Below are 22,180 nucleotides of genomic sequence, written 5' to 3' on the forward strand. Positions count from 1 at the left end.
CCCCTTGCTAAGTGGCCCCTTCTGCTGTCACTGTTTGATGTGGTGCTTTTTCTCCTCATTGGGCAGCTATCAGCTGTCACATTTAATTGTTGTCAGTGTGGCTGCCTCCAGCAGCGTCTTGCACAGCTAATTTATGGCTCTTTGAAGGCTCTGGGTTGGAAAGCCAGATAAGCACCTTTGTTAGGCTGTATCTAAATTCAGAGCAAACCAGGTTCCGAGCAGGGTCCCAGGAACTTGCGTAGAAGTCAAGTACCCGCCATTTATTTTGTCTGTCAAATTAATGTGCCTCTTTGGGGCGCTTAGGGTCCTTTTCTGTCTTCATCTCCAGGTTTTAGGACACATTAGTGGCAGATGCAATTTCTCGGCACATAGGTGATGGCTTGATTGGATCCCAGAAGGTTGGGAAGGTGGGATGGTTCCTTGGAGCCCAGAGGAGGAAACTGAGGCCCGGAGGTCTGAGGCCACATGGCTCTGTGGGGACCAGACTCTGGAGGGAAAGGAGGTGGGGATAGTGGTAAGGGGCAGTGGTAGAGGAGAAGGGGAAGCAGGATATGGGTTAAGAGGCTTCTGCAATAATCTACACTGAAAAAAATGGAGGATTTATGTGGGGTGGGGCCCGCTGGATGTGGAGTTCCAAACCTGGAGAACTCCTACTCATCCTCTAAAACCCCAACTCAAAATTTGTAACGTTTTATTATGTATTTTCGAGAGGCAGAGACAGAGCACGAGCAGGGGAGGATTAGAGAGAGAGGGAGACACAGAATCCGAACCAGGCTCCAGGCTCCGAGCTGTCAGCACAGAGCCCGACGCGGGGCTCGAACTCAAACTGTGAGGTCGTGACCTGAGCCAAAGTCGGACACCTGACTGACCGAGCCACCCAGGCGCCCCTGTTTTTATAACTTTTAAAACCATTTCTACGAAAGCGTTTATTGAAGTATATTAGAGTTACTTGCTCATACACTGATCTCTCCCTGATAGATTATGAACCGCTCAGAAGGGGGGCCACTGACTGATTTATCTCCCTGGAGCCTATCAGGGTCCTCGGGAAATGTTAATTGAGTGAATACATTAAAGAAACAGAACAAAAAAGGAAGAGAGAGTTTGCGGGTCCAGGGCAGAATTCATGAGCAGATTCATTTCCGCATCTAGCCAGGCGGTGTCCCCAGGGTGGCTGCCTCTCTGGGCTCACCCTTGCCCCTGCCCCCCACGAGCTCTTGGCTCTTGGTCTCTGTTACTCTAATTGATTGGACACTTCCCTGTCCCACTAGTTTGCTAACTGGGCAGGGTTGGTAGAATGAGGGATTCTTCAGCTGGGTGAGTAGGGAGGAAATGGCAATCAGGAGAGAGGCCTGGGGTGTCGGTGGGGGGAAGCAGGTGGGGCCAGAGGGAGGGAGATGGGGCTCGGCGGGCAAACTGGGGAGAGAGGGTCTGGTCTGTCCTCCTGGGCCCCCCCCCTTCCCAATCTGGGTGGAGCCTCCTGAAACAGGAGAGCTGCCCGCATCCTGACCATCACAGAAATAAACTCCAGGCCTCCGGCGCCCCTCCTTATGCTCCGGAAGCTCTAGAAGAAAGATCATTTTGTCCTGGGGTCAGCAAAGGCCCTCCCTTCCTTACAGTTGGGAGTTTCAGACCCAAGAATCCACGAGCTTTCTGGGGGCACTTAGGCAGGAAACCTTTCCTTCTACGATGCTCCAGGCATTGGTTGTGACGGTTTGTGGGTAGAAATAGTACGTGAAATCGACACATTGGATCGAAGTATACAGCTCCGTGTCAGAAATGCTAAAATGTGAAAACACGCTCGCGGGATGAAGAAATGGCGTCTTTGGCGCCAGGGCTGTTCTGGGAAATCGAGGACGCGTGGTCTCTGCCAACCTGCTTGCCGCAGCCCCTCCCACCCCGGAAGGCGGAGTGGATGTCGTTGGGCTCAACAAATGTTCTGTCCAAGGTCCTGAACACGATGGGCGGGACCCTGTGCCTTGCGAATCGGTGGCACGGGTGCTGAGGCAGACAGAGCTAAGTAGCACGACCGTGGAACAGCGAGAGAGGCTGAAGTGCATTCCCTGCCCCCGGTGCGCTGGGTTCTGGGGACAAGGGAGCAGGTCAGAGTGTGGGCTGTACCGTAGCAGAGGCAGAACCACGGGGGCGGGGCCACAAAGAGAGGGGCACTGGAGCCCAGAGGGGGAGGTGGCATATGAGTGGGGCCCTGAGGCCGGAGAGCATTTTCTCATCCACGTCAGGGGAAGAAGGCGCTCCAGGCAGAGGAAACGGCTGGGGCAAAAAACTTGGAGGTGGGGGAAGTCAGGATGTGCCCACACACTCATGAGCCAGCGCGCCAGGCTCCCCCTCCCAGGTGCCGGGGACAGCGAGGTGAGCCGAGCAGAGCCCCTGCCCTCACGGGGCTTACGTTCCAACACCGATAAATGATCCATTTGATGTATAATATCATGTTTGGGTCAGCAAGTGCAGGGTAAGGGACAGAGAGTGACCAGGGCCAGGAGGGACCTCTCGGCAGGGTCTTGTAGACAAAGCATGCACGGAGAGAGGGAGTGCACCGGGCAGGGTCCCAGGAGGTAGTGAGAGATCCTGCCGAGGGGGGCACGGGGGCAGACCCTGGAGACTGTTGTAGGGACTTTGGCTGTTGGGGCCACCGCAGGGTTTTGTGCAGACGGACCTGGTCTGACCTAAATTTGAAAGGATTGCTCAGGACCTAAAATTGAAAGGCAGTGCCAAGAGAATGGCGGAAATGGGGGTAGGCAGCCGTCACAGTGGCCCAGGACAGAGGATGGTACCCGGGCCAGGGCGGCAGTGTTGGAGGCCATGTGGGACATCCCACCAGGTACCGGCTCTGCTGATGGGTGTCGCCAGTGAGAGAAAAGGGGAGGAGCCAAAGCCTCGGTTCCTGAGCGAACCTGGGAGGGAGGGCTCTGACCAGGACAGGGTCCTGGCTGTGCCTGTCTGCAAATGAGCAAGGGGACCTCCCAGGGTTCCCTCTGCTCACAGCTCCGCTCTGGGGAGGGAGAGGCCCGGGGCCAGGACACTGATGGGTGCTCTGCCCCTCCTCCACCAGCCCCCTGTCCCCGTCCCTGTCTAACGGGGCCCCCTCTGATGGGGCCAGTGCAGGTAGACCCGGGGCGCGTCCGTGGCTGTGTGGCAAGCCCCTTCCTGACCCCGTGGTCTGGCCGCAGCTCACACCCCGGACAACTCCTTCATGGGCTTCGTGTCTGAGGAGCTCAACGAGACGGAGAAGCAGCTCATCAGAGGCGGCAAGGCCAGCAACATGGCTGTGGTGTATGGCAAGGAGGCGAGTATCTGGAAGGTGAGAACGCCCCCCCCCCAGAACTCCCACCCCCCAGCTCTGGATGTAGAACTGTCCCCCACTGATGGGTCAGAAAAGAGAGGTCCCTAATTGCCACTGAAAATACCCAGCCTGGGGGCTGCTAACCTGCCCCCCTCGGCCCCTGCTGTGCAACGCTCTCAGATGTCCTTTATCAAGGACTGTGCCTTGACCCGCCACCCTCCCTAAGAACAGATCGATAAACACTGTGAGCCCGGCAAGGGGGCTTAGGCTTGACTTGGGGGCGCTGCGGGGTGGGGGCAGGAGTGCAGAAGGCAGGAGAGGCTAAGGATTAGAGCCCCATCTTCCGGCTGGGTCCCCGGGGAAGCGGTACTTGTACGGGAGGTCATGTGCTCACTGCTCACTGACCTGTTCTCTCTCCTCTTTTCTCTGTGCCCTCCTGGCAACGAGGCAGCTCCAGGTATGGTGACCGCTTGCCATAGTCTCTCCTCCTGTTCCTCTCTGTTCTCAGTAGGGCATCCCCTGGCGGGGGGGAGGTGCTCTGGAGTCCCCCCCCCCCACCCCGACCCCACGGGGTGTAGGGGGAGGGATGGAGGTCATTCTCATGTGATGCCAAATGAGCAGGCTGCCACGGGGCGCTCGGGCCGGGGGTAGCACCAGCCGCATCTGCTTCTTCCAGAACAACACTGCCAAAGAGCTGCCCCAAGAGGTGAGAGGTTATGAAGTCTGGGAAGAGAAAGGCTTTATCTGTAGCTCAGGCGTCTCTGTGATAGCCGGGAGCGACGCTGTTCTGCAAGGGACCTCAAAGAAGCTGCCTCCCAAAAAAGACATCTTTGCTCTGGTCTCTGTGGCTGGGGGAAGCCGGAGGTGGCTTGATGAACAGCATGAAAGGAGCATCCTGGGACAGTCGCCACCCAGGGTTCAGGAGGACAGGTGGCACAGGAGTACGGGACGGGGGAGACTGAGGCCCTCACCTCCTCACGGGAGCAGCAGCTGGGATCAGGGTGAGGCCTTGGGTGAATTTTGTGCCAGAGGCCCATCTTATCTGGGTGCCCAGAAAACAGGGCTTGTGGCTCAGACCTGGGTGCTATTTTGTGAGAGCGTGTAGCCCAGGGAGCAGGCGTAGGACAGAAGGTAGGCCCGCCCTTGCCGCTGGAGGAAACAGGCCAGTTATCAGAAGACCCGTCTGGGGGACCTTTTCAGACGGCAGGTTGGGACCCATGGATAAATCGCGAAGTTAGCCCAGAGCTCTGGAGTTTTTCTGCTCGGCTTTCCTGAGGAATAATTGACAAGGGAAAATTGTATGGTTCTTAGGATGTACAACACGATGGCTTGATATACACATGTATTGCGAAAGGAACGCCACGATCAAGCTGATTAACACACCTGCACCCCACATAGTCATCTGTGTGTGTGTGCGTGTGTGCGTGCGTGTGTGTGGTAACAGCACTTAATATCTGTTCTCTCAGCAAATGGCAAGTGCACCCTACAGTATTATTAACCACAGTCACCACGCTGTTCATTAGGTCCCCGAACTCACGCGTCCTCCAACTGAAAGCTTGTTCCTTTGACCAGCCTCTCCCCACTTTTGCACCCCCAGCCCCCAGCAGCCACCATTTCTATGAGCTCCCCTCTTTTAGATTCCACGTATAAGGGAGATCATGCCGTATCTGTCTTTTTCTAACTTAGAGAGTCTCAAATACCCTTTTAAAATGAAATAGGATCACAGAAACTGTAGAATAAAGGAATATCAGAGGACCTTTATGTATTAAGGGGAAATGTAGTTTTAAGATTTTATTTTTTTATTTTATTTGCTTAGAATTTTTTATGTTTTTTTTTTTTTGAGAGGGAGAGAGACAGAGACAGAGAGTGTGAGTGGGGGAGGGGCAGAGAGAGTGGGAGACACAGAATTTGAAGCAGGCTTCAGGCTCTGAGCTGTCAGTGCAGAGCTGGACACAGGGCTTGAACCCATGAACCGTGAGATCATGACCTGAGCCTAAGTCGGATGCTAAACTGACTGAGCCACCCAGGTGCCCCTTAAGATTTTATTTTTTAAATAATCTCCACATCCTGGCACAAAAACAGACACTCAGATCAATGGAACAGAACAGAGAAACCAGAAATGGACCCACAAACGTGTGGCCAACTGATCTTTGACAAAACAGGAAAGAAAATCCAATGGAATAAAGACAGTCTCCTCAGCAAGTGGTGCTGGGAAAACTGGACAGCGACATGCAGAAAAATGAACCTGGGCCACTTTCTTACACCACACACAAAAATAAACTCAAAACGGATGAAAGCCCTAACGTAAGACAGGAAGCCATCAAAATCCTCGAGGAGAAAGCAGGCAAAAACCTCTTTGATTTTGGCCGCAGCACTTCGTACTCAACACATCTCCAGAGGCAAAGGAAACAGAAGCAAAAATGAACTATTGGGACCTCGTCTAAATAAAAAGCTACTGCACAGTGAAGGAAATCATCAGCAAAACTAAAAGGCAACCGACGGAATGGGAGAAGATAGTTGCAAACGACATATCAGACAAAGGGTTGGTATCCAAAATCTCTAAAGAGCTTATCAAACTCAACACCAAAAACACAAAGAATCCAGTGAAGAAATGGGCAAAAGACGTGAACAGACACTTCTCCAAAGAAGACATCCAGATGGCCAACCGACACATGAAAAGATGCTCAACATCACTCATCATCAGGGAAGTACAAATCAAAACCACAATGAGATACCACCTCACACCTGTCAGAATGCCTAACATTAACAATTCAGGCAACAACAGATGTTGGCAAGGATGCGGAGAGAGAAGATCTCTTTTGCACTGCTGATGGGAATGCAAGCTGGTGCAGCCACTCTGGAAAACAGTATGGAGGTTCCTCAAAAAACTAAAAATTGAACTACCCTATGACCCAGCAATTGCACTACTAGGCATTTATCCACGGGATACAGGTGTGCTGTTTTGAAGGTGCACACGCACCCCCATGTTTCTAGCAGTGCTATTGACAATAGCCAAAGTATGGCAAGAGCCCAAATGTCCACCGATGGATGAATGGATAAAGATGTGGTGTATATATATACAATGGAGTATTGCTCGGCAATCAAAAAGAATGAAATCTTGCCATTTGCAACTACGTGGATGGAACTAGAGGGTATTATGTTAAGCGAAATTAGTCAGAGAAAGGCAAATATCATATGACTTCACTCATATGAGGACTTTAAGACACAGGACAGATGAACACAAGGGAAGAGAAGCAAAAATAATATAAAAACAAGGAGGGGGACAAAACATTAGAGACTCTTAAATATGGAGAACAGAGGGTTACTGGCAAGGTTGTGGGAGCAGGGGGATGGGCTAAATGGCTAAAGGGCATTAAGGAATCTACTCCTGAATTCATTGCTGCACTATATGCTAACTAACTTGGATGTAAATTAAAAAAAAAAAAAAGAGAGACTAGATTTGAAAAAAAAAAAATCTCCACACCCAACATGGGGCTTGAACACATGACCCCGAGATCAAGTCACATGCTCTATCAACTGAGCCAGCCAGGTACCCCAAGAGTACATCTTGTTTTGTGAAACTGAAAATTTATATGCATGTGACGCCTGGGTGGCTCAGTCAGTTAAGCGTCCGACTTGAGCTCAGGTCATGATCTCATCGTTGGTGGGTTCGAGCCCCGTGTCGGGCTCTGTGCTGACAGCTCAGAGCCTGGAGCCTGCTTCAGATTCTGTGTCTCCCTCTCTCTCTCTTCCCCTCCCCTGCTCACCCTCTCTGTCTCTCTCTCTCTCAAAAATAAATATTTAAAAAATTTTAAAAATAAAGTTTGCATGCATGCGTGCACACACACATCCATAACACACACACGCATTATCCACACCTACATAATGCACATTCACGATACATACGTGCATATACACGTGCATACGTACATAAATACGTGTGTGTATGGGTGAAAAAAGGCTGCTGAACAGTATATATAACGTGAACCGTTTGTGCATGTGTTTTAAGGAAAATGTAACTATGCTTTGAGTGCATCAAATATCTGAAAAGGTACACAAGAAACCGTTCTAACAGCTGCCTCCTGCGACAGAATGAGGAAGTTGGTGGGGGTGTAGACATATTCTCTGTACACTTTACATTCATGGTTTGCTTCTCCTTCTGTGAGCACATTTAGTTTTACGAGACGTAGTCCTTTCATATTTAGTGTGATTTCTGATATATTTGGCTTCGGATCTACCATTTCACTAGCTGGCTTCTATTTCTTTTTCTTTCCTGTTCCACGTTCTTTCCCCTCTCATTTCTTGTCTTCTTTTACACCGATCTGTGTTTTGAAACTCACGCCCTCTTAGCTGACTCGTACTCTCTCCTAGTCTTGTAGTGCCTGCTGTAAAGATGGTAACATGCACCCTTGACTTATCACAGTCTAGATAAGTCAGTACCTTTACCTTTTATTAGACAATAAAAGAACATTAAAGTGTTTAATTGCATCTCCCCAACGTAGGTGCTCTTATTTTAATTCCCTGAAAATGCCTTTACTTCACCCTTACTCCTAGAGGATATGGTTGCTGTGTACAGAATTCTAGCTTGGTGGTTATTTTCTTTCAGCATTACGAAAATACTGTCTTCTGGCTTCCGTCCTTTCTGTGAGCCTTGCCATTCCTTTAATGGTAATCTGTCATGGGCGCCTGGGTGGCTCAGTCGGTTAAGCATCTGACTCTGGCTCAGGTCATGATCTCACAGTTCGTAGGTTCGAGCCCGCGTCGGGTTCTGTGCTGACAGCTCAGAGCCTGGAGCCTGCTTCGGATTCTGCGTCTCCCTCTCTCTCTGCCCCTCCCCTGTTCACACTCTGTCTCTGTCTCGAAACTAAATAAACATTTAAAAAATATATAATTTATTTAAAAATTAAAAAAAAAAAAAGAAAGGGGGTGCCTGGGTGGCTCAGTCGGTTGAGCGTCCAACTTCGGTTCAGGTCGTGATCTCACAGCTCTTGAGTTCAGGCCCCATGTTGGGCTCTGTGCTGACAGCTCGGAGACTGGAGCCTGTTTCAGATTCTGTGTCTCCGTCTCTCTCTGCCCCTCCCCTGCTCGCACTCTCTCTCTCTCTCTTTCTCAAAAATAAATAAACATTAAAAAAGAATAAAGGCAAACTGTTGTCCTTCTTTGCTCACTTTTATGACCTCTGTGTGTTTGGTTTCCAGTAGACTTACTATGGTGTGCCTCGTTGTGGCTTTCTCTTGATTTATCCTACATGGTGTTTATAGAGCTCTTGAATTTGTGGTTTGATCTGTCGTTTGTCTTAGAAGATTTTCAGTTAGTTATCTAAGTATTGCTTCTGCCTCTCTCTCTCTCTCTCTCTCTCTCTCTCTCCTTTGCTTCTGGGTCTCTATTTCCACATACATTAGACTCCAGCATAGCCTCTTTGTCTCTTACATTCCTTTCTGTAATCTCCACCCTTGCGGTGTGGTTCATTCTGGATGTTTCCTTCTGTTCTTTCACTAAACGAATTCTCTCTTCAGCTGGGTCCAATCTGCGGTGAAATCCATCCATTCAGCTCCTAATTTCAGCTGCTATATTTCTCACTTCTAATATTTCCATTTGGTTTCAAACCTCGTCTTCTATTTCCTTGACTACATTCAGCAGACTTATCTTGAGGTCTGTATCTGGTAACTCCAGCTTCTAGAACTTCTATGGGTCTCTTTTTATTGTCTGTTTCTCTTGGGTTTTGATCATATTGTCATGCACCCGATTCTTCTAAAAATCAAGGTGTTTAAATTTTTTCTTTAAAAATCTATTTTTGGGATGCCTGGGTGGCTCAGTCGGTGAAGTGTCTGACTTCGGCTCAGGTCATGATCTCAAAGTCTATGAGTTCGAGCCCTGTATTGGGCTTTGTGCTGACAGCTCGGAGCCTGGAGCCTGCTTCCGATTCTGTGTCTCCCTCCTCTCTCTGCCCCTACCCCGTTTTCACTGTTTCTCTGTCTCTCTCAAAAATAAATAAACAGTAAAAAAAAAATTTAAATCTATCTTTAACAGGCTTTACTGAGCCTGGACGTGCAGTCCACCACACGTTTCAAATGGATAGTCTCGACATACGTGTATATACGTGTGAAACCATCGCCACAATCAGGATAGTGCCTCTGTCACCCAGGTTCCCTTCCTCCTGACTGTCCCCTACTCCCTGCCAGACAGCCCGTGAGCTGGTGTCACCACAGGTTAGTGGTGATATCACTTTCTATGATTTTATATAAATGGACTCCTCTGGTACATGCTCAGTTTTTGGTCTGGGTTTTCTCACCGAGTATAATTATGTCAAGATTCATCCGTGTTATCGCACGTATCAATAGCTGATTCCTCTTTATGGCTGAATAGTGATCCATTGTATGGAGGTACCCAGCACATAGTTTGTGTGTGTTCATCTGTTAGTGGACGTTGGGGTCGTTTTCAGTATTTGGCCGTTACAAGCAGAGCTGTTATGAACATCCACGTACAAACGTCTGTACGGACATATCCTTTCATTTCCCTTGGGTAGATCCCTAGGCGTGAATTGGCTGAATCGTAACAGTAGAACTACGTCGAACGTTTTCGGAGCCGTGGGGAGCAGTGGTCGTACTGTTTTATGATTCTGCCGGCAACGTGTGAGAGTTCTGGTTCCTTTGCAAATTCGTCAATACTTCCATGGCCGGTCTTTTCCATTTGAGCCATTCTCACAGATGTGCAATGATATCGTACGGTTTCCACTTGTAGTCCCCTACGTCTGATGATGGTGAAGATATTTTTGCGGCCCTATTTGTCCTCCCTATATCTTTTTGGGGGTCTTTTCAAAGTCTGTCCATTTAAAGAATTGGGTTGTTTTATCATTGAGTTGTTGAAGTTCTTTACACGTTCTGAATAGAGGTCCCATATCAAATACATGCTTGGCAAATTTTTTCTGTCTGAGGCTTGTCTTCCTTCTCCAGAGAGCAAAGTTCTTTATTTTTTTTTTTAACGTTTATTTATTTTTGAGACAGAGAGAGACAGAGCATGAACGGGGGAGGGGCAGAGAGAGAGGGAGACACAGAATCGGAAGCAGGCTCCAGGCTCTGAGCCATCAGCCCAGAGCCTGACGCGGGGCTCGAACTCATGGACCGTGAGATCGTGACCTGAGCTGAAGTCGGACGCTTAACCGACTGAGCCACCCAGGCGCCCCACAAAGTTCTTTATTTTAACGAAGTCCAGCGTTTTATGGCTTGTGCTTCTGGTGTCGTATCTAAGAAATCTTTGCCTCACCCAAGGTCACAAGGGGTCTTCCCCTGTGTTTGATAGTTTTAGGTTTTACATTTAAGTCTATGATCCGTCGTGAATTAACTTTTGTGTATGATGCGAAGGGCAGATTAAACTTCTAATTCGTTTTCTTCTTTCGCACGTGGACGCGCAACGTTCCGTGACCATTGGCTGAAAACACGATCCTTCCTCCCCTGAAATGTCTTTGTGCCTTTGCCAAACATCAATTGGCCATGCGCCTGTGGGTCTATTTCTGTACTCTCTGTTCTATCCCATTGATCTGTCTTGACGCCAACAGCACACGGCCTTAAGTACTGGACTTTTACAATAAGTCTTGAAATCAGGTAATGTGAGTCTGCCCGCTTTCTTGTCTTGTCAAGTTGTTTCTCCTAAGCCTGCTGGGGTTTTGACTGGGATTTCATTGGTGGTGGTAGTGGTGTGGTGGTCCTTCTCCTCCTCCCCCTTCTTTCTCCTCCTCCTCCTTCTCCTCCTTCATTCTGGAAAATGAATATAAAAAAATTGTAGAAATAACTCGAGGTCAAGGATGATGCCGTCTTCTTCCAGACACTCTTGGCTTGTGGCTGGGGCCCCAGCAATCTCAGATCAGTGAGAATGATCGAGACTATTTAAGACAGATTCAGCCCCTGTAGGGGCTGCTCTAGTTCCGGCCCACCCTTTCTACCAGCGTGTAATTCCTCAGAATTCCAACCCGAAGGGTGGAGTTTCCATCAGCACCCCCGCCCCCCGCCGCCCAACTCAGCAGACCCCAAACTCTGACTTGTCCCCCAGCTCTGCAAGGTGACCAGAAGCTCTGCTCAAGCCTCCTTGCTGCTGACTCTGGAATCAGCAGGTGCCCCTGTGGGGGAACCCTGGTCTCAGCAGCAACCTCAACAGTCTCCTGCCCTTCTTCTCTCAGATCTTGGCCTTGTAATTCTTCATGCTTTGGTAGATTTTCACCTTCGCACAAGGTTTTGTACTTCCACATCTTTCCTGGTCGTTCTCAGAGGCAGGGCTGATATCCTTTACCTACTACACCATTGCCCGGAGCGGAAGGCTTCTTTACGAAAAACGTGTGCAGTTTGGAGTCTCAAAACGTGAACTGTTCCTTATCTTGATGTCCATTGATAACTTTCTTCAAGAGCCGCGGTTTACAAGACAAAACCTGGGCTGAAGCTCCTTGCTGTCTGACCTCATGGCTAGCCAGCGGGACAGAGAGAACCTGCCTTTTTTTTTTTCTGGCCTGTTGGCCTGCTGAGGACCTGCCCTCCCTGAACAAAACCCCCTCCCTGGCCCGGCCTTCTCTATGATCGCGAAGTTCCTCTCTTCTCAGCTTCTCCTTTCCTCTCTTCTGTGAGTCTCAGAAGCCCCCAAGAAGTACAACCCAGGGGCAGATCCCAGTCTTACTCCTGATGAGATCCTACGCTGCCCATACCTCCCGGCTCAGGGCCCCGGCCATGGGGTCCGACGGGTGCCTGGTGGCTGAGCTGTTATCTCCTCCTCTGTGCCCTGCTTCCTGTTGTCCCCCTCCCCCCAGGCTGGGCCTGTTTCCACATCGAAAGCAGAGCCTGGAGCTGGGACTCGCGTCTGGAGGGGCTGAGCCTTTGCTAGTTTGGGGGCGTTCACTCACAGGTGTCCTCCTTGAGGACGAAGGCCCTGCCTGAGCTCAGTGCCAACACATAGCAAGTGCTCCATAAAAATGTGCTCCGTGGGTGGATGGACGATGGGTGGAGGACGGAGGGAGACAGAGAAGGAGGGATGAGATGACCTTGGCCCCACAGCTCCTCAGATGTTCTTAGAGGTCATCAGGGGTTCCGGGGAGGCGAAGCGGCTTCATTTGGGTGTATCGAAATGTGAGTCCCTATACGGTTTCTTTGCAAAGGAAACACTTCCGTGGCTAAGAATAGTCCTGCAGCCTCTCTCGTCTAGTGCAACTTCTGCAACTCACAGATGAAGAAAATGAGGACCAGAGAGGGCAGGGGCCTTGCCCGAGGTCACGCAGCTGGCTGACGGCTCCGCAGTTTCTGGCTTCCACACCGGGGGTGTCTCTTTGGACGGCCGTGCCTTCCGCATGTGGGGCGAGGTTCCCATGTCCAACCCTCCTCTTCCAGGGGAAGGACAAGTTTCTGGGCGTCCTGAACAAGTACATGGAGATCCACGGCACTGTGTACTATGAGAGCCAGCGGCCCCCCGAGGTCCCGGCCTTCGTGAAGAACCACGGTCTCTTGCCGCAGCCTGAGTTCCAGCAGCTGCTGCGCAAGGCCAAGGTGAGCCCCGCCCCCCCCCCCCCCCCCCCCCCCCCGCCGTCCTGGGCCAGGCCTTGCTGTTAGAGCCGCTGAAGGCATGGCAGGCTGAGGGCATGCCCTGGCTGGAGTTCCACGGACTGACTGCTTCTGGAAGTTCTGCACCGTATTCCTGGAGCAGCAGCGGGTACAATGGGCATTGACTCTGGTGCCGGGCCCTGAGGGATCGGGGTCAGCTGAGGCTGGAGGGCCTCCAGGCCTCTCCTGCTCTAACCACAGCTCTTCCCGCAGGCCCCCTGGATATGTGTGTCTGTGGGTGGGCTGGGCGAGGAGGAGCGGCTTTGTGCAGTCGGCAACTTGAACAACCTTACACTGCAGCCCGGGGTTCAGAATCATTTATTGATCGCCTTCCAGCGGGGCCAGCCCTGTGAGCACTCCTGGCGCAAGTTAGGTGCCGAGTGAATCGTTTTTAGGATGTGTGGGTAAAGGTCCTTTAAGCTCAGCTGTAGGTGTGGGTCTGAAACCTCCTAAGCTTGAGACCCTCACCCTTGTCTTTTCCCCTCCAGAGTCCTAGCCCGCCGCGGCAGGAACGGGCCATTGATATAACCGAATCGCAGCTCCTCTTTCCAAATGGGGAAACTGAGGCCTAGAGAGGGGGAAGTGTGTGCCGCGGCACATGGCCGCCTCCTGTGGATGCCCCCGCCCTGGCTCCCTGGGGCCCTGGGCTGCGGTGCCCAGGCTTCCCTGACCATTGTGCCACCTGGCTTCCTCAGCTCTTCATAGGGTTCGGCTTCCCCTACGAGGGCCCCGCCCCGCTGGAGGCCATCGCCAACGGCTGCGTCTTCCTACAGGCCCGCTTTAGCCCGCCCCACAGCTCCCTCAACCACGAGTTTTTCCGAGGCAAGCCCACCTCCAGAGAGGTGAGTGGGGAGGGTCTGACGCGGGGCCCCCCGCATCACCCGGAAGAGGGAGACAGGCCTGGGGTGAAAGGACACGGGGGACAAGCTGGGGGGGGGGGGGCGTCCCCTCAGCCCAGCCCGGCCAGGCAGGCACAGGGGGAGATGGCTGCTCTCTCTGCCCCGCCAGCTGTTCTCCCAGCACCCCTACGCAGAGAACTTCATTGGCAAACCCCACGTGTGGACCGTCGACTACAACAACTCAGAGGAGTTTGAAGCGGCCATCAAGGCCATCATGAGAACCCAGGTGAGGCTCAGATCCAGTCAGGGCCGCCATCAGCCACCACTGCGGGTCGTAGCCGTAATTAGAAAAAGGTGCCCCTCTTGGTGAATTCAGACTCGTAAGCTTGGGCTGGGAAATTTGATGAGGGGTGGGGTGGTCCCCACTTACCAACTCGAGTTGGTGGGGGAGAGAAAAAAAAAAATACCTTTGTGCCGTGAGCAACCTGCACAACCGTACGTGGCAGCCCTGGATCCGGAATCATTTATTAAGCACCTTCGGAGACAGAGCCCTGTGAGCACTGCCTGCACGTGTCAGGCGCTGAGTGAATGTTTCTCAGGAGTAGCGCTTGGAGGGTCTTCGAACTCTGCTGTCGGTGTGGCTCTGTGGCCTTCTGTCCGCATGCCTCAAACTATAAACGTGCCGGCAGGTCATCTGGGGGTCTTGTTAAAATGCGGGTTGGGATTCAGCGGGTCTGGGGTGGTGCCGGGCCCAGGGCCACCCTTCGCGTAGCAAGGGGGAGAACTTTCCGGGTTTCCTTCGGCAGGTGTGTGGGCATTGCCATGTGTGGGGGCACGTGTGTGGGAGCGGTGACTGTTGACGGCCCCCTGTGCTCTTCTGGTTCCCTCATTTTGGAAAGGGGTCCGACTCTGCTCACCATGATCCCTCTGGACCTGTCTCCCTCCTCGCCCAGCACCGTGTTAATTGAGCGTGCCCTCCCCCGGGAGGGGAAGGGGACGCACTGCTCAGGGTGAACTTCTGGGTCTGGGGCAAACCCGGAAACCTGGCGAGCCTTCACCTTGGTGAGGCCGCCACAAATGAGTGACAGGAAACACCGGTTCCTTCTGCAAGGACAGCCATGTCCCAGGAGGACACTGCTGCCCCAGGGGAGCTGGGGGACACTGCCAGACTCAAGGGCAGAGACCGGCAGGGAGAGACCCTCCACCCCAGCCCCGGGGGACTTACGGGCTTAGCTTTGGACCCAGAGCCCCGCCTGGTTGTTCTGACCGTGAGGCAGGCTTGCGTTTTCTTTACGTTTATTTTTTTTGAGAGAGAGAGAGAGAGAGAGAGAGGAAAGGGGAGGGGCAGAGAGAGAGAGAGGGAGAGAGAGAATCCCAAGCAGACTCCAGCTGTCAGCGTAGAGCCCGACGCGGGGCTTGATCTCACGAACCGTGAGATCGTGACCTGAGCAGAAACCGAGCGTCGGACGCTCAACCGACTGAGCCCCCCAGGCGCCCGTGGCTTGTTTTTAATCGGCCTCCTTTCACCACCAGTCACTCCCACGCGGAAACCCCAGCCTCTGTCCCCCCTCGTCAGAGGCCCCCCAGAAAATCCCCGCCTCCCTGGCCTGCTCCGTTCTTCCACTGACCACACCCTCGTCCTTCCCTCCTTCTGTCTGGGGGCGATGTTTGTCTAGTAGAACATAGCTGCCCGGAAGAACACAGCTGTGTCACAGCCTGCGCCCGTCGGTAGTCGTCACGGACACGGGCAGGTCGACCTGCCAGGTGGCTGAGCCCCTGGAACCTCCCTGAGCAGTGAGGGGGTGACGCCCTCCACTCCGTTCTTCAGCGTCAGCTTGAGGCAGTCTCTGCTGTGAGTCCCTCCAGGCCACGGACCGTCTTAGATCGGGTTCCTCCAGGAGGTGACCCGGGGGCACAAGTCGGTTATTTGGAAAGTGATCCCAGGAAGGAGCGTCCTGGAGTGACAGAATGAGACAGCGTCTAACCGAGTAGGTCACCCCAGCTGGCCCCTGGCCCTCAGTGCTGGTGGGGACCTATGGGGTAGGTCACATCCCAGCGTGACCTCCATCGCTGGGTGGATGAGGGCTGCACCTGGGGACCCTCGCAGGGCGGAGCCAGCCAGAGACAGTCGTAGTGGGCGAGGGGCTCCCCAGGCGGCCTCAACGCAGGAGAAAAGCCGGAAACTGACCGACCCCAGCCCCCAGCGGTGACACGCGGCCCATTCTGCGTTCCAGGTGGGCGCGGCATGAGAAGGGCCCCCCACCCCCATCCTCCTCCCGCTCCTCCCCTCCCCTCGAAAAGCAGTCCTCCAAGGCTTCTAACCCAGGGGACAAGGTCAGGGGGTAGAGGACATACCAGCAAGCCCACCCCCAGGGCTCAGGTCCGGCCCAGCCTGCAGGAGACATCGCTAAGCTCCGCGAGCACGTGGAAATATGTTCTGTCCGCAGAACAGAGCCGGGCTGTGGGGGGGCCTGTGAGTGAACGTGCTCTTCAGTTCGTGGGTTCTTTGCGGTCGGACACCCAAGAAATCGGTAACGGATGCTGCCCTGGGGAAGGGCCTGGGTGTCCGGGATGGGAGGAAAACTTACCTTTCGTTGTTTTTTCTCTTGATCTTTTTGTTTTGTTTTGCTCCAACGTCTGTTTAATTCTGGGAATGAGTTAATTTAAAAAAAATCACGATAACAAAAGGGTCAAGGAACCAAGGTTTTGCCGATCTGCCAAGCGGAGACTGACGGGTGGTCCCCCGAACCTGCCCGCCTGCTGCCTTCAGCCCCTCCGGGGGTCCCGCCACCCCCGCCTGCCTCCCCGGGCGGTTCACACCCCCTTACCCAAGAATCGCCCGGGCAGGTGTTTAAAATGCAGGTTCCTGGGCCTGGCATCTGATATTAAAGGACCGGGTGTGGCCCTCGCAGCTGCCTTTTCACCAAGCAGCCTGGGTATGTGTCCCAATCCTATTTTGGAGAACTGATTTGGGGACAGCTGGCAGGAGCCGAGAGGACCAATGAGGGCCACCCTCAGGGGACACAGCTTGTGCGGCAAATCCCAGGGCCTTTCACAGGGAGAGGGGGGAAGAAAGGTGAGGAACGGGGAGGAGGTGAGAGAGACCCCTGTCACCCCCCCCCCCCCCCCCCCCCCCGCCTCCCGCTCTCCCTACAGCGCAGGACCAGCACCTGCCAGCCTGTTGAGACGGATTACACCGTGAGCACCTGTAATTAGGCCTAATGGGGGTAATTTCCAGGCAGGCTGGCTCCTCTGGTGGAGATTCATGGCAGGCGGGACGCGGCTGGCTGATGCGAATTACGTGTGATGTGGGCTTCAAAGCACAGCGGGAGTGACTCGGGGTGGGGGTGGGGGGCTGCTGTGGAGCAGGCCAAGTGGCATTTGGAGGGGAACTCTCTCCTCCGGGCGGCGGGGGAGTGGCTCTCTAGCCGGGGCTTGAGGTCTTGTACCCTGGAGGTGTCCAGGGAACCGCTGGGCAGGAGCCGGCTGCCGGGGCCATCGTGGCCATCAGCCCCGGGGCTGAGGGCAGGTCGGGGCCGGGCCGTGCACCGCTTGGGGCCGCAAAGGCTGCCGGTGGCTGGGGTATAGGACCTGGATTCTCTCGGGTTCTGGAACCGCCCGCGGATGAAGAATAGTGCTCTCAGCTGCAGGGAGAACGGGGGTTCTCCAGACCAGATGGGTGGGCTCTCGTCCCGAGAATCTTCTGGAGGCCTGCACTCGTTTCAAGGGGAGCAGCTGCTGTTTCCCTGGGCGACCCCCTCAGCCTGAGTGTCGGGGATGCCCCCCAGGCAGAGGGCCCAGGATGGGCCTCCAGCCCTTCGAGGTGGGGTCTACGGGAAGCAGGACCCCCCCGGTGCACCTGAGTGCCCGTCTGTGACGGGGGAGGGAGGCCGCTCCCACTCGGGCAGAGCTGTCAGATCACAGCACCTCGAGCTGCGGGCAGGGAAAGGGCGTAAGTTGGAATCGGGCTGGGCCGGGTGTGGCGCCCACGCCCCCACGTACACACAACACACACACACACACACGCACCTATGAGATGCTCTTTGCATCTTATCCACACACGTGCACACACACTGGGGAGAAGCGAGTTCGGAGGCCCGAACAGGCTGCTCTCTGAGTCTGGGATGGGCTCTCCCCACGGCCCCGTCCAGCCAAGGTGGCTGTGTGCCGGGGTCACCAGAGAGGGCTTGGTCAGGAAAGGCTCCCAGGTGCCTGGCCTGGGCAGGAAGCCTTACAAATTCTCCTCGCTCCACCTGACCGGGAGATGCCCCTGTGTTCCTTTTCGCGAACGTTCTACCTTCTGGGCAGAATATACGGGCAGAGCTGGAGGTGCTACTTGCTGAGCACCTACTGTATACCGGGCATTGTGCCAGGCAGGTCCCGGTTCTCCAGGGGGGCCTGTAACCTGAGAGACACGAGGGACAGATCGGAAATGATGACACAGGTGCCAGTTCCACCCTGGAGGAACTCTAGGGTGCCACCCAGGAGAGTGGTCCTGGACAGGAGTGGGGCTGGGGCTCAGGGAGGGCTTCCTGGAGGAGGCGTCCCCTAAGAGGGGAGGGTGAACCCATCTGGGCTGGCTGTGGGAAGGGCAGGCATCACAGCCCAGGAGGGGATGGGGGCTGAGCTTTAGGACAAAGGGAGGGCAGCCGGGAAGGGGGCAGGCAGGGGGTGGGACGGCCCCCAGGGCCACAGGCAGGTGTTCCAGCTGATCCGGGTAGACGGGGTAGAGGGGCCGGGTAGATGGTGTGGGGGGAGGGGCTTCCGGGCGCACCAGATTTTGCCCCCAGTGCTGAGCAGGGCTGGCCCCCCGCAGCCGGGTGGGGGAGGGGCCCGGCGCTCCTCCTCCCCCATGTGTCCGCCCGTCTCTCCCACAGGTAGACCCCTACCTGCCCTACGAGTACAGCTGCGAGGGGATGCTGGAGCGAATCCACGCGTACATCCAGCACCAAGTAGGTGGGCCCCCCCGCTCTCCGCCCCCAGGGGTGGGTCCTCCCCAAACCCCATCAGCCCCGAGGAGGGGGCCTAGCCCGCTCCACTGTCTGAGCACGCTGTCTCCACCCAGGGCTCTGTGTCCGTTCAACCCCCGCCCCTTCTTCACCTGTCCGTCCGGGTACTTTCCCCGGAGATGATGCAGGGGAGCGGTCCTGCACTGCTCAGGCCAGGAGGCCAGGCCCGGGGGTGAGGTGGGGGGGCGGCCCTGGGCGTCCAGCTCGAGAGCCCAGCCCCATACCGCAACACAGAAACAGACTTATTTTTACTTTGAGAAAGAAGTCGTGGACAAGTCTGGTAACTGATTGGCTGGTGAGTATGGAGGACCCCCCCCCCCTCCACCCCCAGGGATGAGACTGGGCTGGGGACCAGGTCCTCCGCCCTGAGAACCCAGGGGATCTGAGCCTCCTGAGGGCCCACGGGTGGTCCTTCCAAGCTCTAGGGCCCAGCTGGGCAGCGAACTACAGGTAGATGGCTTTATAACTACTTGATATTCAGACCGATAGCGTGTGGCCTCTGGCTGCATCTTGCCCCCAAGCCCTGAGGGCTGGAGGGTGGTTCTGGACCATTGCCTCACCACAGGAGCACTGAGGCCTGTAGCAGAGAGGGCTTGGTGGGGTCAGGGCCAGAAGCTAGACCCTGGGACTCTCAGCTCCCAGCCGCTCTTTGGGATGTCATCAGGAAACTCACAGGAAAGCATTTGCTGGGCCCTACGGGTGGTCCCTGGAACTGATCCCTGCCGGGAGAGCCCCTCCGGCCAGCACCAGCCCCCCGACCCCCGTCCACACCGCAGGTGGGGCACACGGGCCTCAGGGTAGAAACCCTGAGTCTAGCCAAAGTATGAGGTAGCACCGGGTGGATCAAACCCTGCCATCCAGCTGTGACGCCCTGGGCAGATTCCTTGACCTCTCTGAGCCTCCGTCCCCCGCCCCCCAACTGCTGAAATAGCTGAAGGCATAGTGGTACCCTTTTGATGGGGTTGTCACGAGGGGGAAAAAAAATGGCATGACGCATGGCGGTTGGCCTGGTATTCGGGAAGCTCCCGATATGGTACTATGGTACGATTGTTGTTGTCGTCGTGGCGAGGTCACACCCCCCGATGTCAGCGTCCCATTTCCCCTTCTAACGCCCGCTTTCCTCCTGCAGGACTTCTGTGCAGCCCCAGGCCCTGTCCCGCCAGGGGCCCGAGCCCCACAGAGTCCCTTCGTCCTGGCCCCCAATGCCACCCACCTGGAGTGGGCCCAAAACGCCAGCTCGGCGCCCGGGGCCTGGCCCCCAGCGCACTCCCTCCGAGCCTGGCTGGCCGCCGCTGGGAGGGCCTGCACGGACGCCTGCCTGGACCGTGGGCTGATTTGCGAGCCCTCCTTCTTCCCCTTCCTCAACAGCCGGGACGCCTTCCAGAAGTGAGTGAGCCCCCGCCCCCGCCCCCACCTGCCTTCCGTGGGTGGCCCAGTGCAGCACGCCTGTTGGTCCTCGTGCCATCCCTGCCCCGCCCCCTGCCAGATCCCTGCCCCGCCCCCTGCCAGCCCCTGCCCTCCACCCCTCCCTGAGCCTCTTCTAGGTCCAGGCCAGGAAGGCTGCCCCGGGGTCCTCCTGGTGGCTCAGCCTGCAGCCCCACCTGCCCTTTCGCATAGCGGGCAGAGGGGGGCGGCAGCCTGGCGTCTGTCCCCGGGCCTCCTGGAAACGGGGAGGGGAGCGGGCGGTACGAGGCTGGGGCAGTGAGCGCCGCCCGCCGTGCCTGTCCAGGCTGCAGGTGCCCTGTGACAGCACCGAGTCGGAGATGAACCACCTGTACCCGGCCTTCGCCCAGCCCGGCCGCGAGTGCTTCCTCCAGAAGGAGCCGCTGCTGTTCAGCTGTGCCGGTTCCAGCACCAAGTACCACCGGCTCTGTCCCTGCCGAGACTTCCGCAAGGGCCAGGTGGCCCTGTGCCAGGACTGTCTGTGAGGGCACCCGCCCGTCTGGCCCTCCCTGCCGCAGGAGAAAGCACCAGCAGATTCCGAGCTCCAGCGACCTGCCCGCCCCTCGACACCCCCAGACTGGAGCTTCCTTCCTCGGCCCGGAAGTGGCCCGGACAGACATGTTCGCGGGGAGGGTGGGGGGCAGCTTGTTCAGGTGGCGGGTGCCCGCCCCAGGCAGGCTCCTCGTCCTCATCCGGGGGCTCGTGACATCGTGGTGGCCAAGCAGAGGGCCCCGCTGGCAGGAGCAGGGGGTCGGGGCCCCTGGCTTTGTGCAGGGCCCCTGTTGGACCAGATGGAGAGAGGGCCCTGGTCCTTCTCGGGCCCACGATGGGGCCTTAGGATGTATGGGGAGGGAGCAGGGGCTGTGCTTGCCCGATGACCCACTGAAGGGTCCAGAGAGTGATGTGTGAGGGGTCAGTCTTGTCCCTTTGTGGTCAAGAGGGACAAGGGACGGGGGGAAGGCCAGGCTGGGGGACCCTGCTCATGCCTCCTCTCAGCCCCATCCCGCCTGCCTTTGCAACGCCCCCCCCCATTCTATACTTGGGGGCACAGTGGGAGTGCGGGGGGCCGCCTAGACCCTGGGTTGAACCGTCTCCCTCTCCCGCTCGCTCGAGCTCTCTCCACTTCGGGCTTCTGCCCAAACTCATCTTGGCATGACTGTGACTCCAGGCCATGGACTTGTCCCCAGAGCCTCAGTTCCCGGCCCAGCAGGCTCTGGGACCCCCACCCCTTAGCATCACTTGTAGGCAAAGGCTGGGGACGGAGCTGTAGCCCATGATACGTCCAGTCTAGTCCCTGGCTTCCCAGGCCCGCTAGCCCCCAGGTAGGCCCCCCCCCCACCCCCCAGTGCTGCGTGTCCCTATCTCCAGCCTCCTCTAGCCTCCAACCGCCTCTGGACCCAAGCATCATCTCTGTGTGGCATGCCTGCCCCGGCCCCAGGACGCCCCCTCCTCCTCCTCCCCAGGCCCAGAGCCCTGCCCGAATAAACAGGTCAGGCCTCCAGAGACACTGCCACCCCAGCCCCTTTTATAATCCCACCCCCACCCCCCCAGCCAGGCCTGACCCTCCACCCTGCCAGGGAGGCAGCCCAGGGCCCCGAGAACCGGGAGAGGGGAGGAGCGAGCCGGCGTGGGGCCGAGGTGGGGTGCCTCCCAATGCCAGACCCCTCTCTGGGCCTGGATGGCCCCTGTAGCCGCAGAAATTCAGTGGTCGCCAAGGACCTGGCCCGTCGGGGGAAAGCAATAGAGACACTCTTTTCTCTCTCTCTCTTTTTTAAAGATTTATTTCTTGAAATAATAAATATTTTATTGGGATGTGAGGTGCAGAGAGCAGTGTGCTGTTTCCTATCTTTTCCTGGGACGGCCAGGGCGTGGCGGGGGCGGGGTGGGGGGGCGGGCGCGGATATCCTGGGGCCCTGGGCCCCTGCTGCATGTCTCTTGGAGCACACAGGGTGCTTGGGGCTAGAGAGTCGGTGCTCCCTGGGTCAGGCTGCCCAAGGGAAGTCCCTGCGGGTGCCC

General features: G+C 55.9%; 1 protein-coding gene and 1 long non-coding RNA gene across 3 annotated transcripts in view; one reads left to right on the plus strand and one right to left on the minus strand.

Annotated features, from left to right (window-relative positions):
* MGAT5B (alpha-1,6-mannosylglycoprotein 6-beta-N-acetylglucosaminyltransferase B) overlaps positions 1–21,502 on the plus strand; it is a 70,166-nt gene extending 48,664 nt beyond the window's left edge. The window contains exons 11-18 of one of the 2 annotated variants that reach the window (XM_042967172.1): positions 3,186–3,316; positions 3,750–3,755; positions 12,664–12,819; positions 13,569–13,715; positions 13,882–13,998; positions 18,590–18,664; positions 19,851–20,107; positions 20,451–21,502. In XM_042967172.1, the coding sequence (XP_042823106.1) occupies positions 3,186–3,316; positions 3,750–3,755; positions 12,664–12,819; positions 13,569–13,715; positions 13,882–13,998; positions 18,590–18,664; positions 19,851–20,107; positions 20,451–20,649 (1,088 nt within the window). In that variant the 3' untranslated portion in view covers positions 20,650–21,502. The remainder of the gene's footprint in view (positions 1–3,185; positions 3,317–3,749; positions 3,756–12,663; positions 12,820–13,568; positions 13,716–13,881; positions 13,999–18,589; positions 18,665–19,850; positions 20,108–20,450) is intronic. The other variant, XM_042967173.1, reaches the window with a different exon arrangement.
* On the minus strand, positions 15,160–17,570 carry LOC122233672. Its single transcript, XR_006211337.1, has 4 exons — positions 16,919–17,570; positions 16,541–16,761; positions 16,068–16,359; positions 15,160–15,667 (listed from the first exon to the last, which is right to left on the minus strand). It is a non-coding gene; the product is annotated as an uncharacterized LOC122233672 (long non-coding RNA).
* Positions 21,503–22,180: the final 678 nt, after the last annotated feature.

Source organism: Panthera tigris, chromosome E1, assembly GCF_018350195.1.
Source record: "Panthera tigris isolate Pti1 chromosome E1, P.tigris_Pti1_mat1.1, whole genome shotgun sequence".
Classification (NCBI taxonomy): domain Eukaryota; kingdom Metazoa; phylum Chordata; class Mammalia; order Carnivora; family Felidae; genus Panthera; species Panthera tigris.